The 17,949-nt window shown below is 27.5% G+C and overlaps 1 protein-coding gene and 1 long non-coding RNA gene across 2 annotated transcripts; one reads left to right on the top strand and one right to left on the bottom strand.

Moving 5' to 3' along the window:
• Positions 1-15,898: 15,898 nt before the first annotated feature.
• On the bottom strand, positions 15,899-17,783 carry LOC132943516 (uncharacterized). Its single transcript, XR_009664350.1, has 4 exons — positions 17,590-17,783; positions 16,685-17,230; positions 16,142-16,564; positions 15,899-16,021 (listed from the first exon to the last, which is right to left on the bottom strand). It is a non-coding gene; the product is annotated as an uncharacterized LOC132943516 (long non-coding RNA).
• On the top strand, positions 16,419-17,536 carry LOC132943515 (uncharacterized). The gene is made up of 2 exons (XM_061012542.1): positions 16,419-16,551; positions 16,620-17,536. Exon 2 carries the CDS (start codon positions 16,631-16,633, stop codon positions 17,417-17,419), a length of 789 nt encoding a protein of 262 aa, XP_060868525.1. The 5' UTR covers positions 16,419-16,551; positions 16,620-16,630; the 3' UTR covers positions 17,420-17,536.
• Positions 17,784-17,949: the final 166 nt, after the last annotated feature.

Below are 17,949 nucleotides of genomic sequence, written 5' to 3'. Positions count from 1 at the left end.
CAGTTACCGATAAGATACCTAGAGTAGATACGATGAGTGTATTTGGATTATAATATTAATTTTCTATTCTGTTCAGTAAAGTAAAACTTTGCGTTTTTCAACTACTCGCCAATCCATTTAATATTGATTATGAAGATTTGGATGTTGAGCTTCAAATGGAAATAATAGATTTGCAGTCACAAGATATCTTAAAAGACTCATTCAAAGCATCTCCTTTACTTTTTTTCGTTGAACTTCCGGCATCATTTTAAAAAATTAAAAATATAGCTGCAAAATACTTCAGTATGTTTGGATCCACTTACGTGTGTGAACAGGCCTTTTCTCATATGAAAAAAATTAAAAATCCATACCGTTCATGTTTAATTAATGACCATCTCCACCATGTACTTCGAGCCAGCACAAGAAATTTTAATGTGGAAATTTAAAAAATAATAAACAATATTCAACAACAAAAATCAAATTAAGCCTAAAGCAGTTGTAATTTCCATACTTTTATATTATAATTATTATATTATTAAAAACTGTAATTTTTATGCTCTATTATTTTAAAGTTTTAAACAGTTATTTTTTTCTTTTTACCTTCTTCAAAAGGTGGCCGACCACTGCACTATACTATATTAATAACTATCAGTCACATCATTAGAACTTTTTTTCAGGATGTTCTGAGTGGTTCAGATACATTTTGTACATGAACAATGCCACAACAGACTGTTTTTTTCATAAGCTACAGTGATTACTTAGATAAATAATTTAATTTATTTTAACACAACATAGGTAGAGTAGCACTGCACGTACTATGGTTTTAAATTTATATTCTAAGTTATAAATGGATATTATATAATATGAACTTTTGATTAATTAACAATGTTTAAATAATACTACCTATATGGCTATATAATATTTTTTTCATATAAATAAGGAAATATTTTAACACAGACGTTTAACGACTACATTAACAATGAAGTACAATTTTGACAATTTTATTTTAAATATTACTACTGTTAATGTAAATTTTGAAAACAGTTAACAAATAAGTAATAACAATGGTTATGATTTATTAACATAATTTCAAATTAACTCTGTGAATACCTAATTTATCCAAAAGGTATTATTTGTTGACTATAATAAACAAAAAATCAAATAAATAAATATAAGTCTTGTAAATATATTATAACTTATAAGTGTAACATAAGTCGTAAATGTATCCATATATAATACACTATATATTATATTCTGTATTTTGGAACACAGTTGTTAAATTAAGTTCCAAAAATTGAACATTAGATTTATAGTTTTTTTAAAAATACTTGAAATCCTAACTTCATCAATATTAGTCTTATAACTTATACTTGAAGTCTTTAAGATACAACGCAGTCAAGCCTTTTAAATTGTTAGATATGTTTTTCAAATTCGTATTATATCGAAAACGTAAATCATTCAATATTAGTCTATCGACTTAAAGTCTTCAAGATTCAACGCAGCCAAGCCTTAAAATCAAATTTATATTCTCAAAAAAGTATCAAAATAAAATTGACAAAAGAAAATTTCCCGCCAAATTAATTTTTGAATAATTTAAATTTTAAACACATTTTTAAATTTATCATGTATTAAAAAACTAAAAAACCCAACCAACTGTACCAACATTCCCTACTAATTATACGAATGGCGATACCAATATAAAAATTAATTTATGTAGGTATTCTATGAAAAATATCTATTTCCATATTCAAATATTATTGAATAATTCAAAAAAACTTCAAAATCAATATTTAATATTCAATATTTATAAAGGCAACTGCCTTTTAGGAAACCAAAAAAAAATTTTGAATAAATTTAACTGTAGGAATACACATTACAAAGTACAAACTAAAATGCCCAGAATCTTAAACAGACAAAACTATTCATAATATATAGTTCATTAAAGAATGATTATTCAAAGGGCACCAAGTTATCAATTTTCAAGTCAATACAAAATATTCAACTAGAGTTACATGACTTAAAAAAAAAATTGAAGGAGGGTATTGACGCCTGCAGGCAAATGCATTTTAGAAAACAAAAAAAAAATTTGGAAAAAATTTTACAGAAGAAAAATACATTTCAAAGTTCAAACTAAAATGCCCAGAATATTAAACAGAAAAAACTATTTAAAATATTTATTTCATAAAACAAGGATTATTCAAGAGGTACCAGATTGTCAATGGTTTAAAATTTGGCTAGAGGTTAAATCATAAAAAAAAATTGTAAGTGGGTGTTGGCGCCCGCAGGCAAATGCATTTTAGGAAACCAAAAAAAAATTTTGAAAAAATTTAACTGTAGGAATACTCATTACAAAGTACAAACTAAAATGCCCAGAATCTTAACAGAAAAAACCATTTAAAATATTTAGTTCATTAAAGATAAGGATTATTCAAGGGTACCCAATTGTCAATGTTTAAAAATTTGGCTAGAGGTAAAATCATAAAAAAAAATTGAAGGAGGGTGTTGGCGCCCGCAGGCAAATGCGTTTTAGGAAACCAAAAAAAAATCTTGAAAAAATTTTACTGTAGGAATACACATTACAAAGTACAAACTATAATGCCCAGAATCTTAAACAAAAAAAACCATTTAAAATATTTAGTTCATTAATGATAAGGATTATTCAAGGGTACCCGATTGTCAATGTTTAAAAATTAGGCTAGAGGTAAAATCATAAAAAAAAATTGAAGGAGGGTGTTGGTGCCCGCAGGCAAATGCATATTAGGAAACCAAAAAAAAATCTTGAAAAAATTTAACTGTAGGAACACACATTACAAAGTACAAACTAAAATGCCCAGAATCTTAAACAGACAAAACTATTCAAAATATTTAGTTCATTAAAGAATGATTATTCAAAGGGCACCAAGTTATCAATTTTCAAGTCAATACAAAATATTCAACTAGAGTTACATTACTAAAAAAAAAAATTGAAGGAGGGTGTTGGCACCTGCAGGCAAATGCATTTTAGAAAACAAAAAAATAAATTTACTGTAGGAATACACATTACAAATTTCAAACTAAAATGCCCAGAATCTTAAACAAAAAAAAACTATTTAAAATATTTAGTTCATTAAAGAATGATTATTTACAGGCACCAAGTTATCAATTTTCACGTCAATACTAAATATTCAAGTAGAGTTACATTACAAAAAAAAAATATGAAGGAGGGTGTTGGCGCCGGCTTGTCAGTGTTTAAAAAATCTATATAGAAAGATCTAGATAGGAATTAAATAACAGAAAAAAATTCTCTGAAGACTCACAAATTTGAAAATTTTCATATTAAAAATCAATTGAATTAAAATTATGAAAAAAAATTGAAAGTGGAACTTGGGTTACCACAGGTAAACGCATTTTAAGAAGCAGATAAAAAATTTAAAAAAAATCATATTGCACCAAGTTGTTAATGTTTTAAAAAAAGATATAATATATAAAAGAATCAAAAAAAGTTAAATATATAAAAAAATAAATTGAATGGGGAACGTGAGAGAACCTAGCCAGTCTCTTTTCAAATTATATATTATGTACACAGGTACTCAGCGTACTCCCAGGTATAGCCGGTTAATCTTGAAAACTTTTTATACGAAAAAATCTATTAGAGTTCAATGAAGTGAAGAAAAAATTGTTTGAGAAATCTGGGTGAAATAACACTAAACAAAAGAATACGCTGGAAGCTAAATACTGCAATACATATTAACTACAATCCAAAAACTAGGTGTTGTTTACATTATAATAATGCGAACAGTTATTATGATCAGAGGTGTATCACGGTAATATATGTATTAGAAAATGTATAAAAATGAATGTAAATTATAAAGGATGCAAAGAAATTAAATGATAAAAGGTCCTGCACGAACTCTACTATGTGATTGTAATTTATAAAGGACATAAAATGTTTAATTTAAAATAATATTGTGTTTGGTGGGTCTACAGTCAATATTAAATTAAAAACTATGAAGTCTAAATGCAAATAAAAACATAGGCAGATATCTGTTTTAGTCTTTGTAAATATGTGCGGAAAAAAGTTAGATTTAGCACAATGTAAAAAAATGTGGAAAGGAAACCTTGAGAATTCTTTGACAATAGGATATTAAAACACAAAACCATATATTAAATTAAAACTATTGATTTTATACATTATCTATTTACAAAAACTCATAAGTATTGAAAACCTTATAAAACCCTAATAAAATAATATTTTGTTATATTTTAAAATACATTTTATAATTTGTTGTGGTAAAAAAATCATTATTTAATGTTGGCTGTATTTAAGTTTTTAATAACTATACTGGTACAACTCTTGCTGACAGTCTTTAAGACCGTGTTAAAAACTATGATAATTAGTTAACATCTAATTGCCTGCCCCATCCTAACTTAACCTAACCTAACCAAATTAATAATATTTAAATATTTTCTTTCATTGTTATGTTTACAATATCGAATACCTTGATAGTTAGTAGGAAAAGATCATCGCAAAGCTCACGACCGGTGATGGTAGTCGTCTATCATTACCATAGCTTCAACTAACCATAGGTTTACCTAACTAACCTTCTTATGACTTATTAGGACACTTTGAATAAAAAGATCCTGATTTGCAGATTGCTGCACTTAAGTGTTTGATTATCAAGTTGATCCTTAGATTGTTGACAACCTTAATCCATGCTATGGATGAAGCCCATAGATAATAAAGATATGGATAGTCCACGCATATTTTAAATACATTTCAGGCCGCGTTCCCGGAGGGGAAGGAAATTGAGGCTCCTTTATATTGTTAGTCGATACTCGAGTTGGCCTCAATTGTTCCCCTCGAAGATCAGACCGCTGATAAGACTATTCTGTGCTATCCATTATGTTATATCTTTATTATCTATGATGGAGCCATACCCAGCTCACTCGTGTAAACAATTTGAAGCACATAAAAGCGACCAACGAGTCTCTATTAATGATTTATCAGCATTTAAGCCTTCATATTATTCTCTATGCAAAAAGTAAATTTAAGACAAATTTGTAAATCAATGCACAGTCTCTCTATTGTACTAATATTTGTGATTTCATTAATTTTCAGTATTTTGTATTATTAGATTGGGAAAACATAAGACAATATAATTTACACAAGACTGTGGCTAACCCAATCATACTTTGATAAAAGTATATGATATAAGTACCTTCTATATTTGAATTAATCGTTTTTTTTTCGGGTACTTTATTGGTGGACGACACTTTAACTACAGTCCCTCAACTTACTGAGGCAACCTTGAGGCATTTCCTTTTAGGAAATTAATTAAATCCTCAAACATAACACCTAATTCAAGAGTTTGTTACTAATACAATCATAATATAATATGAGTATAGTACATTTCGTAATATTTTTTTATAATATTTACTGTTGGTGAAATATTAAGTTTGTATTTCTAATATAATATATGTTATGATATTTATGGATGACACTTGCACCATGGCCCCTCGATATAGTAATGTGGCGACCCGGCACATCTCTTTTAGATAGATGATTAAATACTTAATCAAGTCTTCCAATTTACTAAACATTTATATTTTGTAGATAATTTGAAGAAAAATTTAAAATTGAAGAGAGACTGTGTGAATTAACAAAATTGTTGGTATGAAATGTTTATTTGAACACCTGTTATAATGTATTATATTGAACTTAAGTTAATTTTTTATAATGTACTATAGTATTATAGTAAACATTTGAACATTTATTACAATATACGTATATTATACATAGATTTCAAGTATGATTTTTTTTAGTTTTTTTTTTTGAAAGTTACCCACCTACTACAATACAAGACACTTTATTTTTATATTTTGAAACAATATATGTTTTGGATTATTTACATTTATATAAACTAAATTTCAGACCTATAGTTTAGTATTTAAAGTTTGTATTATCAAAGTCGTGGAACCAAATTTAATCAGACTCTACTAGAATGTTGTAGTTAAATTAAACTATAATAAGTATGTGGAATAACAGTACCTAACTTTCTATGATAATTTGTTATGAATATAATATTTTAAGTAATAGCTCAAATTTAGCACTTTTACGGTACTTAATACATTTTCCTAATATTTTAACAGAAATTATGGAGCTAAAAATATAGAAATACCTTTATTATGTCACGGTCCATAGTTCATAGTTTTGTTTCATTTATAATAATAATGCTTTTTAATATACTTTTTCATAAATTAATATTTATTACAGTTGGCTTTTATGATTTGTTTGAACTATTAGTAGGTAGGTATTTTTTTTGGGAGATCCCTATTATTACAACACCGTTCCCAATATGCGTTTTTTTGGGGTTAGTTAATATAATTGCATGTTTTCATGATTTCTTCGTATTTATGCTTATTTTCTTAAAATGTTTTTATATTTTCGGTTCATCCGTTACCTACCTACATACCTACCTACCAAGTGTGTAAATAAAGAATTTTTTTGTAAACCAATTTGAATTATAATTTATCAATTAAAAAAAATTTTAATAAAAACGTTTTCATTCAGTATTTTTTTGAATTTTAAGTGCATATTTTTGAATATTTCAGTGCATATATTTGCCTGTTTTTAGTGCATACATGCAGGCAAATATTTAACACTTTTTCATTGCATTAAATTCACAGCCCTTCTAATTACTTTTACTTCCAATCATAATACCTACCACAGTTAATGTTAAATTTCAAATTGTCAACAATCAACTGCTTCTTCAACTTGATAACACTAAGGGGATGTCAGATTTTTAGCGCACCATTTATTTCTCTCTCTGACCCAATAATTTTAGTGTTTTCTTAATCGTACATTTGGTATGCTACGCGTGGGTCAAAGATGGAAAACAAATAGTGCGCTGACATCCCAACCGGCAACAAGTTTACACGAGTGAGCTGGGTATGGCTCCATCATAGATAATAAAGATATGGATAGGACATAATGGTCTTATCAGCGGTCTTCGAGGGGAACAATAAATTGAGGCCAAATAAAGTATACTTATATCGAGTATCGGAGTATCGACTATCGACTATCAATATAAAGGAGCCTCAATTGCCTTCCCCTCCGGGAACGCGGCCTCAAATGTATTTAACATAGGCGTGGACTATCCATATCTTTATTATCTATGGGCTTCATCCATAGCATGGATTAAGGTTGTCAACAATCTAAGGATCAACTTGATAATCAAACACTTAAGTTCGGCAACCTGCAACTCAGGATCTTTTTATTCAAAGTGTCCTAATGAGTCATAAGAAGGTGAGTTAGGTAAACCTATGGTTAGTTGAAGCCAAAGAGTCAATAGGGCCTTTGCAATTCAAGATCTTTTCCTACGTATTCAGCATTGTTAACTTAACTATTCTATCTTTACACTTTTTCTTCCCCCGTCTCTCACAGCTATATACAGGTTCAGCCACTCTCATTCCACACCTCCATATGATCGGTATTCTGTCTATCCATCTCTTCTTCAGTCTTCTCGTCCATCATTTCTCCCCTAAATTAACTTCTATAGCCACTCTCACTATCTCTTATCATACAGTGACCGAACCACCTAAACCTATTCTCTCTTGTTTTCACTACAATATGTACACTACCCTACACTACCCTTAATTAATTAATTTCTTATTCTATCCTCTTTTGTACCTTAATACCTATTTACTTATTATTCTCATATCTGCTACTCTCACTCCACTTACCTACCCTAACCTTACATTTCTTTTTCATCTTTCCCTTTCATACACCAAACATTCTGAAATCCTGTTGACCCATTTCCTTATCTTTGCCATATCACACACTTCCTAATTCCTATTCACTCAGTCTCTAGTTATCTACAAGTCATCGTACTTGATTATCGGTGAAAATATTTAAATATCATTGAGCGAATTCCCTACTCGAAAGAATTGATTAAAAAAATATCATACCTCATCAATTTTCTAATTTTGAACACGACTTTATTGATAGCCCGAATAGTGTTATACCAGTATAGTTAACATACAAATATTGCAAATTTTCGGGCAATACATCCCCTGATCAATTAACTATAATAAAAAAAAACCTACTGAGAAATAAGAAAATACATACCCCGTGACGGAATCAAAATCTGCTACGAAACTTAGTCTTCGAAACACTGAAAGGTTCACACATTTCAATCTGCTTATGATATATTATTCCCAGTTTGAAAATGTTCACTGACGAATGCCAATTCTGAAATAACACGCATCTTATGCAGTAAAATGTTCTACAATATTCTAATGACCTATGCGTTACAGTCTACAGATATTATATAAACCTACCAATAAATACCTAATATTAATTTTTATTACACAGAGTTTGTATTTTTAAATGTTGTATTCAAGGATTTATTAGTTTTATTTTTATACCTAACAAAAATTACATTTATTCACAAGTCAGTTATCAACTAGAACTCGACTACGAGTAAGACAGCGTTTGGATTGTTCGGACTGGCGTATAATTTATTATTATTATACATTGCGTCTTTGGTAGGTAGTAGTAAACGTATATGCTTCTACGTTACTTAGTTAACAGATTTTCCTCGACAATAAATATTTAATTCAAGTCTAAAAAGCAAATGTAAGACCAAAATAATATAAAAACAAACTTACGCATAAACATCGACTCTTCCAGTGAAACCTAGCTGTACTGCAGCACACGCTGTCGTCGAAGAAACAGCTATCTTCATCCGTCTACATCTCGCTCCATCTCCATCTCTCTCTACATCTCGCTAATTGAAACTTATCTAGTATACAATACTAGTATCATTATGATCTGTAATATATAATGGTGTTCGATGAAAAAGATTGAAATAAGATAAAAATACATATTTTTTTGGTTTTGAATATGAAAGCTGTGAGATGATCGATATGAATTTTGTGAGAAATCTAGAGGTACTAGAAAACTAAGACGAGTGTGTTGAATGAAATAAATTAAAAAATTGATTAACACAACAATCGCTTAAAAATTAATTTAATTCAAATAATGAGATGAACCTTATTAGATCATTTACATTTTCCAGAACAAGCCCCCAGTTGTTGGTCGCATGCCAATTTTAACCATATACTAGACCACAAGTTTATAGACATTCTATAATGCATTCTGCTGCCGGTGGCCCTAGACACTGTTGGGGAAATTATATTTCTTTAGTAATTACATTACGATACGAATTATAAGTTACGTAGGTACTTGTCCAATACTCGACTACCAGAATTTAAATTAAAGAATGTGATATACCTAGGTAACATATCGATCGATTCTAAAACAGTAACTTAACCTAGGTACAAATAATATCACAATATCAAATAGTGAAATGTGAAAATTTGAAGAAAATCTCCTATAGGTATATCCCGTAAAACCCCCAAAATAAAACGTACGTTTGAGGTGTTCTCTTAAAACCCAAATATTTAATGCCCGTATCCCGTATGCATAGAAAATGTATGTTTCACATTTAACGAAAACTAAAACTATCGTGACGGAACTGAATTACGAAGAACGTATAAAACAAAAATAATCGTCACCAAGTGATAGGTATAATCTGCTATGTACTTACAAATCATATTAAATAACATTAATCATTATGTATTTTAGATTCTGAGCGAAACGAAGAATGTATTGATTCTACAATGATGTGTTTTTTTTTTTATTTTTTTATTTATTTTTTATTTTATTTTTGTGTCTGTCATCACCTTTTAGGACAGTAAAAGTGCTTGGATTTTCTTCAATAGTAACTTTTCTGATAGGAAAGTGAATCTAGTTGGTACTTTGGGGGGTCAAAAGTAAAAATTTTCCAGTAGTTTTCACAAGCGACGTGAAAAACAAAAGAAAAATTAAGTAAAAACGGGAATTTTTACGTAAAATCTGTTTTCGAGAAAATCGATTTTGGTTTTTGGTGTAACTCTAAAACAAATGACCGAAGGGACATGAAATGTTGACTGAATGTTTATATTAGCATTTTATATACACCATAAAATTTTGAAAATATTTTGACTCTTTTTGAGCTGTTTACGGCCATTGTCAGTTTTCAATTTTTTTTTGTTAGTTTTTTTTTCTATAAATATCAATAAAATTTTATCTGTTGAGTAAAAAAGCTTGGAAATTTAATAGAAGGCTCCTAGGTTATTGTTTCAAAGGCAGATGAAAAAAATTCAAAATCCTTTGTCACAGTTTTTAATTATAAGCATTTAAAGTTCAAATTTTGACAAAATACGGAAAAATCACGAAAAATAGCAAATTATTTTGATGAGAATTCATAAAAATTTTTCTTTTTAAATCTAAGATTTGAAAATGTAATATAAAATTACTCATAAGTTTGTCTACCTTTATCAAAAAAAAAAATGTCTAGAAGAAACTTAAATTAAATTTTTATGAGCGTCTGAAATTTATATTTTTACAACATAATAATAGGCTCCTGATATATCGTTCTAATAGCAGTTGAAAAATATTAAAAATACATAGGCACAATTTTTTTTTATAAGCATTTAAAGTTCAAATTTTGACAACATTTATCAAATTTATAATTTATTAATTATTTTGTAGTTAAAAATTTATAAATTTTTAACTTTTATGGCTAAGGATTGAAAATTTAAAACAAGGCTCCACGTAAATAGGTTATATATAAATTACTTTATTCACAATAATATCATCAAATATACTTGGTAAAATCATAGGCTGACTGACCGTTTTCGCTCAGAATCGTTTTTCTTATACAATGATATTATATCATTGAATTCAAATTTAACACCATCCATTACAGTGACCCACTTGTAACCTACCGTACAGCAGAGCGACATCCACTTATCCACCTTTTCTTATTTTGTTAGGTAGGTATAAAAATAAATTAATTAATAATTTTTAAAACATTGTGTTCAAAAAAATAAAAAAAAAATGTGATTTTAATTAGTCTTGTAATGTACCTACCTATATTTAAAAAATAAATTAATATAATAATAACTGTTGAACTTTTAGGGACATAATAGGTAACACATTCGTGTATGTAGTATTACACTATTTATAGAGGTATATTATAATATACCTATACGAGTATATGAGTAAGTATATTATTCATAAGTGCGCACACGTCAGGATAGGCAGTTGACCATTCCGTGAATATACTTTTATGTGTACATGGTTATACATCCCTAATCCCTATGATATAGAATATAGATATTAGGTGAACAATAGAAGTTAAGTATGTGACACTAAATTAATAGTTACCTATAACTTATAATGTTGTATGTATTTGGAAAAAAAATTACCAGTTATTAATTAAAATTGTATCTTATGACTATTATCAGTTATAAGTCATAACATATATTTCTATAAATTAAACCAAAATATTTATATATTTATATTAAGTACCCTGTATAGGTATGCACCTATTAGTTATAATTATTCTACAAACAGGGACTGGAAAAACGACGACGGCGTTTATATCTCGCGTATTTTATACATTTCTAGTCCGGAACTAAAATATGCGCATACAACACTTGGATAGCACATTTTTCGTGACATTAAATATTTGTTTTAAGTCTTAAAAGTAAATTTAAGCCCCAAAAGAATATAAAAACAAACTTACTTTAATTATCGACTCCTTCGGCGGAATCCGTGACGTGTGTGAACTGTGACGCCCATGAGGAAACGCTCCAGAATACAGCCAGAACTTAGAATATTGTGATTTATGAAAAATAAAATTATACGAAACGCAGTAAGTTTTTTGCTCATATCTTCTTTGCTAATTGAAATTTTAGAATTTTTAAGCGACTGTGTCTTCTGCAACGATTTTGAGATTTGCCATAGATTAAATAAATTAATGATAGATATCATACTTTAGGTACGTCAATATGATGAATCCACGGATATAATATAATGCAACTTTTTATATCAAAGAGTTCTGTGTTAAGGACCAATTTGTTCATTGAAATTTGATATGACAATAAACCAAAATAGCTTATAATTTTGAATTTGAATTATAATAATATGATATAGGTATTATTTAAATTATTATTTTCGTTTATCAATTTAATTATTAATTAAGGTGGTGAATAGATATCAGAAGCACAAGAATATTTTTATAAGAGCATAATATTGTATTTTATGAATTATTAAATAAAAATGTGATTACTGGATTTTAGAGGTAACATAAAGCCATAAACGTATATAGTAAATTCATCAAATACTATAATACCAACTATATTTTTACAATGATGTGTGTTTTTTTTTTTTAATATTTTTAATTATTTTTTCTTGTGGTCTGTGTAAACGATAAGTATTCGTAATAAAGATTCAATTTTCATATATAATATTATATTATAGACACTCAGTATGTAATCATATGTTTATTTTTAGTTTAATTTAATTGTAGGTATTTAGTAAATAATAATAGGTATACGAAATTGTGTTTTCGAATAGCAATTTATTGTTTGTATTAATACCTACACCATAATAGGGAACTAAAATTTTGTAAATTATGTACAAATGTATTTTTTGTGTTTTAAGGCTGCTGTAAGATCAATTTATGAAAATCCTTGCATTAAATTGTTAGGATTATTTGATATGAATAATTATTTTATTACATATAGGTTTATTACATATTGGTAAGTCGATCAGAAACTATATTTACACTGAATGTTAATAGTAAAAAGCTATTAAAAAATCTATTGTTTGTATTTATTTGTTAATAATAATTAAGACTTAAATATTAGCAGTAATCTTGTTACTTTCACAAAATGTTTTTAAATTATTTTTAATTTAATTTACATTTATCCCAAAGTGATCTCTGAATAATAATTCAATGATGAATTTAATAGTTACATTCTCGGTTACATTAATTGGATTATAAATTAAAATAAACTACAGTTTCCAGCTTCTACTACAACATTATTTTATATTTTATTTTATGTTTTTAATTTTTTAAACGCAGTCTGCACCTTGTGTTGGTGATTTTACACGTAATATAATAAAATTGATACTAGTGATGAGTAGGTAAGTACCTTATTGTTTAATCAAATTATTTACACGATTATTAACTAAAAAAATATCTATGAAGTATAAACATCCGCATTTCCATAAACTATAAAAGTCTATACCTACTCTACAAATGTTATATCAAAATCTCCACTTTTTAGTTCCTAAACTAAAAGTGAATAGAAAATTATTTATCTACATAATATGTGATGATTCAAAATCAGTTTCACATAGGTCATTTTACCTAATTTAAATATGCCATAATGGAATCAGCTACCAATGACACACAATTCAGAAGATCCTGTATGTTAAAATTATATTCATATTGCTATGTTTAATTACATTTTAAAATGGTAACTGTGAAAAATAAAAATAATTTTTCACATATTGGATTTAAATATTTCAACAGACTACAGAACAAAAAAGAGTATGTATAAATATTTTTAATTGTAATATTATTAAATTATTATATTGAAAATGCAACTTTTTAGATATTCAAGACAATTGCAAAGAAGTGGGAAAAATGTAGCTGGACTAAGTGCATACATATTACAAATGATGTGTATTGAAACTAAAAATGTTGTGAATGTTAATGTTTTGTACTTTGTATGATATTTTAATTAATTTAAATGAGGTGACAACATCAATCATTACAAATCAAAAGATAAAATAATGTATGTTGTGTTTAATACACACAATATAATATGTAGATTGTGTAAATCAAATAAAGAATTTAAAACAAAATAAAATAGGTATGTGATTTATAATTATTTTTCAGTTATTACTTTAACAATAGTATAAATGCTCAATGTAAAGTATTTAAAAAAATATAAATGTATTATTATTAATATACATATATTTTTTTTAATGATATTAGTATTACATTGTATAATGATAAATACTTAATTACTTTTGTCAATGATTGGTGTTGTCATTAAATAATAATTAGTACTAAATTCAAATAAGAATATTATTAACACCATTTTTAAATTTTACTAAGTCTGGGGTGATTGAAAAGTTTGTTTTAATTTTTTGAATACATGTTTTATCTTTACTCATATTTTGCATAACTGCAAAACGAACATTTTGATTAAACTGTATCATCATTTTGAAATAGATTTTTCATAGTCCTGGGCTTATTAAAGTAAAATTGTTTAATGGTTCACGATAATATCAGTATAAAATGTGAGAAATTCGGTCGTGAACAGGGTTCAGGGCTAAACAGAACCTAAAATCATCAAATCAAACATTTAAATAATCAAAATTAAGCAATCTAAAAAATGGTTATTCTCTCCCTAGTTTTTGTTAGTGGTTATCACTTGCATTATATTAAAGTAGAAAATATACATTAAAAAATTTAAAATGTGTTAAAAAGAACACTCTAAAATGTGGGGTGCTATAATATTTCATATTTTAAAAACATTAAATTGATGGCATTTCACTATAATAATGATAGTTAAATCTAAAAAAACAAGGGTTGCTAAATTAGAGCTTGGCGTGCTAAAGACCCTTCTGTGACAATGGTCTCAAACCCTGTTCATGACATTGAGAATATTATTTTTTTTATAATTATTTAAGTTTATTAGTGCCTTATGTATTTGCATGTATATCATTATTATTTAAATACCTACCTATTGATTAAATTCATGTGATTGGTCAAAAAGACCTAGTCCTACCAAGTATATTACAACTATTGAAGTGACCTATGGCGAAATATTTATATTATACTAATATTTGATTTGGAATTGTAAATGCATTAAATTGAAATTGTAAACACAAAAAAAAGTTGTTTATACCTAATATTAAATTAGTTCAGAGTTATATTTATTAGGTATTATATAATGTTAACTTGTTGAAAATATTATTTAAATTTATGTTGGTATTGTATTTCCAGATTTGTAATAAATTGTAATTTTAATACCACTGTACAATTAGTGTTATATTATGTGTAAAATTAATTTTTATCTTGATTCTTCGGGATTATAAAAAAAGTTAAAATGTTAAATTCTCACAGACCCTAGTGTTATGTACTTGTCAAACTTCTTTATTCGATGTGCATGTGCCTAAATGATATTTTATATAAGAAGAGGTACAATATTTGATTTGTTCAAAAAAAAAAAATTATTATTAAAAATATTAAATCCTCATAGGTATTCTGGTATTAACAGTGGTACATTCCATGGTAAACAGTAGAAAATATAAATATTAAATGTATAATAATAATTAACACATTATTTTGTATTAGTTAAATCTACCAAAGCTATACTCAGTTATATGTATATTATTAAAATATGTATAAAAAAAAAATTAAGTTAATTTATTGTTAATATTATGGTCCATTATATCATAATTTGTACATTTATTATTAATTGTTATTGTATACATTTATCATTGAAATACAGATTTTTAATAATTTTAGAAGTTTTATTATCAGTAATCTACTTGATTATTCAGTTATAATAGTACATGATTTTTTCCATGATTATATTAATTTATAATATATGTATATGTATAATTAATATCTCTTTGCATTGTTATTACCAATGACCATAGAATCAAGGTTATTACTTTTGATAATAACATAGAATACCTAAATAACTAGAATTAATTTGGCCACTATAGTGTAGTAGTGTGTAGGGTGGTAGGATTAATAAGTCCAAAGTCATATTCAGTGCTTACTGCTATATTTTTGTTTTTATTTTTAATTTAAAAATCTTAGAATTTTGAAAATGCATTGCTTAATTCATCTAAATCACTTTCCAATACTGTAGGCCAACAAGATGGCAACTCATATGTAGTTGGTTGTGTATGGCGTTAACGGTCTAGAGTGCAACATCGAACCTGTTATAGAAAATTATTTTTTATTGTCTGTTGTACATTGAATATGGACCACCAAAATATTACCGTGTTTTCTCTCGTCCAATAAGCAAAACGCGACTTGGCTCGTTTAATCAATATTTGATCATTAGCTGATATTGGCTTCACTTTTTTGACTAGAACTCCAAAGTCCGAGTGCACCGGACACCACCATTCTGTGCACTAAATTAAATGTTATGTAAGTATACATTTTAAATAATCAATTCTGAATTCTGGACTTTTTGTTTTTAAACAGAAAATGTGTAATCGACAGTTGTAGTTATTATAATTTAAATCATGTACCTGTTTTTCCTTTAGATTTGTGCATTCCTTATTAAATGGAGCTGCTGAAGAAAGACGATTAGATGAACAGAAAAAATCTGCTGAAGAATGAAGATCTGGTGTGGGTGCATTACAATGTTTTTCAATTGCAACCGGCGATTTTTGTTGTTGGCTTTTTTCCGAGGTTACAACCGTTGGATTTAATACATATATTATACATCTAGTGTTATATTAATTATAGATTATATAAAACCCGATATCCTGATCGTCCTTGTCCAGAACATACAAGATTCTGTACAAAAATCTGCAAAAATACGGAAGTTTTATAAAACCAAAAAGTAGAGTTTCGACAGTCATCAATGTCGATAATTCATTTTCGGTGTTGGCCAAATTTATTGAAAATCCTCATATTTCTTTGAGAACTGTAGCAGGTATTTGGTTTTCCTATTAAATAAACATTATAAATTACAAAATAAGTATTCTAATTTTTAAATTATAGATGAATTAAACATGACATATTCTTCGGTTCAAAGAATTGCCAAACAAAATAAACACCATGCATACCTGGCTAATCCTGTTCAGCAGCTCTTAGCAAGTGATTATGAAAGGCGGCTCAATTTTATTGCACATTGCATGGTAAAATTAGAAGAGGATCCTCAATTTTTAACAAATATCCTTTGGACTGATGAGGCGAAATTTCACAATAATGGACAAGTAAATCACCATAACAATCACTATTGGAATCATTCAAATCCCCACTGGATAAATGAGACCAATAAGCAAGTTCGTTGGGGTGTGAATGTCTGGTGTGGGATTATTGATGAACATTTAATCGGTCCATATTTTTTCGAGGAAAATCTTAATGGCAATAAGTATCTTGGTTTTTTGAAAAATGATGTACCCATACTATTGGAAAATATTTCACTTCAACAGCGTTTGAATTTGATTTGGCAGCAAGATGGTGCACCAGCACATAATACCTTGGCTATACGTGCATACCTCAATGAGATGTATGGAGACAATAACTGGTTTGGAACTCACAGCCCCATTATTCAATGGCCACCTCGTTCCCCTGATTTAAGTGTTCTTGACTTCTATTTTTGGGGCCATCTAAAAAATGAAGTGTATAAAGAAAAATGCAATAGTGTGGAGGAACTTAAACTAAGAATTAAAGATTGTTGTGACAAAATTGAAAAATCAATATTGAAAAAAACTACTTCCGCTGAAGTATTGAAACGTTTAGATTTTTGTTTAACTGAAGATGGCAAGCAATTTGAACATAAGATAAAATATAAATAATATGTATTCCTTAATGTATTCTTTATTCAAATTGTATACAAATACATAACTGTACACATACAAATATGTATTAGAATTAATGTATAATAATATGTATGTTACATTTTTTCCATTCTTAACCAAAGAGTTTGTTAAAAATTATAATATTTAACATAAATGCTTATACTTACAAACGAATGCATTTCTGGTAGGTACATCAAGTTAAATAAATTGGTCTTGGAATTTTATTGAAAATAACAAAATAAGTAAGTTGGTAAATTAAACATGTTTAAATACCTAACTAGAGTCTAGAACTCCAGTTAACTAGCTGAAGTTCGTTAAAACTACAAAGGCACAGTATATTATTTATTATGATAATATTATTGTGAAAATGTGAAATTTATTAAGTTTACAATACTACTGTAGTACACCAGTAATTAGTAGTATCGGTCGTTGACGTAATGGCACCATGCTATAAATTATATAATAATAGCCAGTAACAGTAAACAGACTACAGACAACACTACAGCAGTGATTTAAAACAGTTAACA

This window comes from Metopolophium dirhodum, chromosome 4 (genome assembly GCF_019925205.1).
Source record: "Metopolophium dirhodum isolate CAU chromosome 4, ASM1992520v1, whole genome shotgun sequence".
Taxonomy (NCBI): Eukaryota; Metazoa; Arthropoda; class Insecta; order Hemiptera; family Aphididae; genus Metopolophium; species Metopolophium dirhodum.
The sequence above is the reverse complement of the archived record's forward strand: the minus strand, read 5'-3'. Positions and strand labels throughout refer to the sequence as shown.

Bases quoted from the DNA above. Each gene is read 5' to 3' on its own strand.
- LOC132943515 (XM_061012542.1), top strand. From the start codon at position 16,631: ATGACATATTCTTCGGTTCAAAGAATTGCCAAACAAAATAAACACCAT.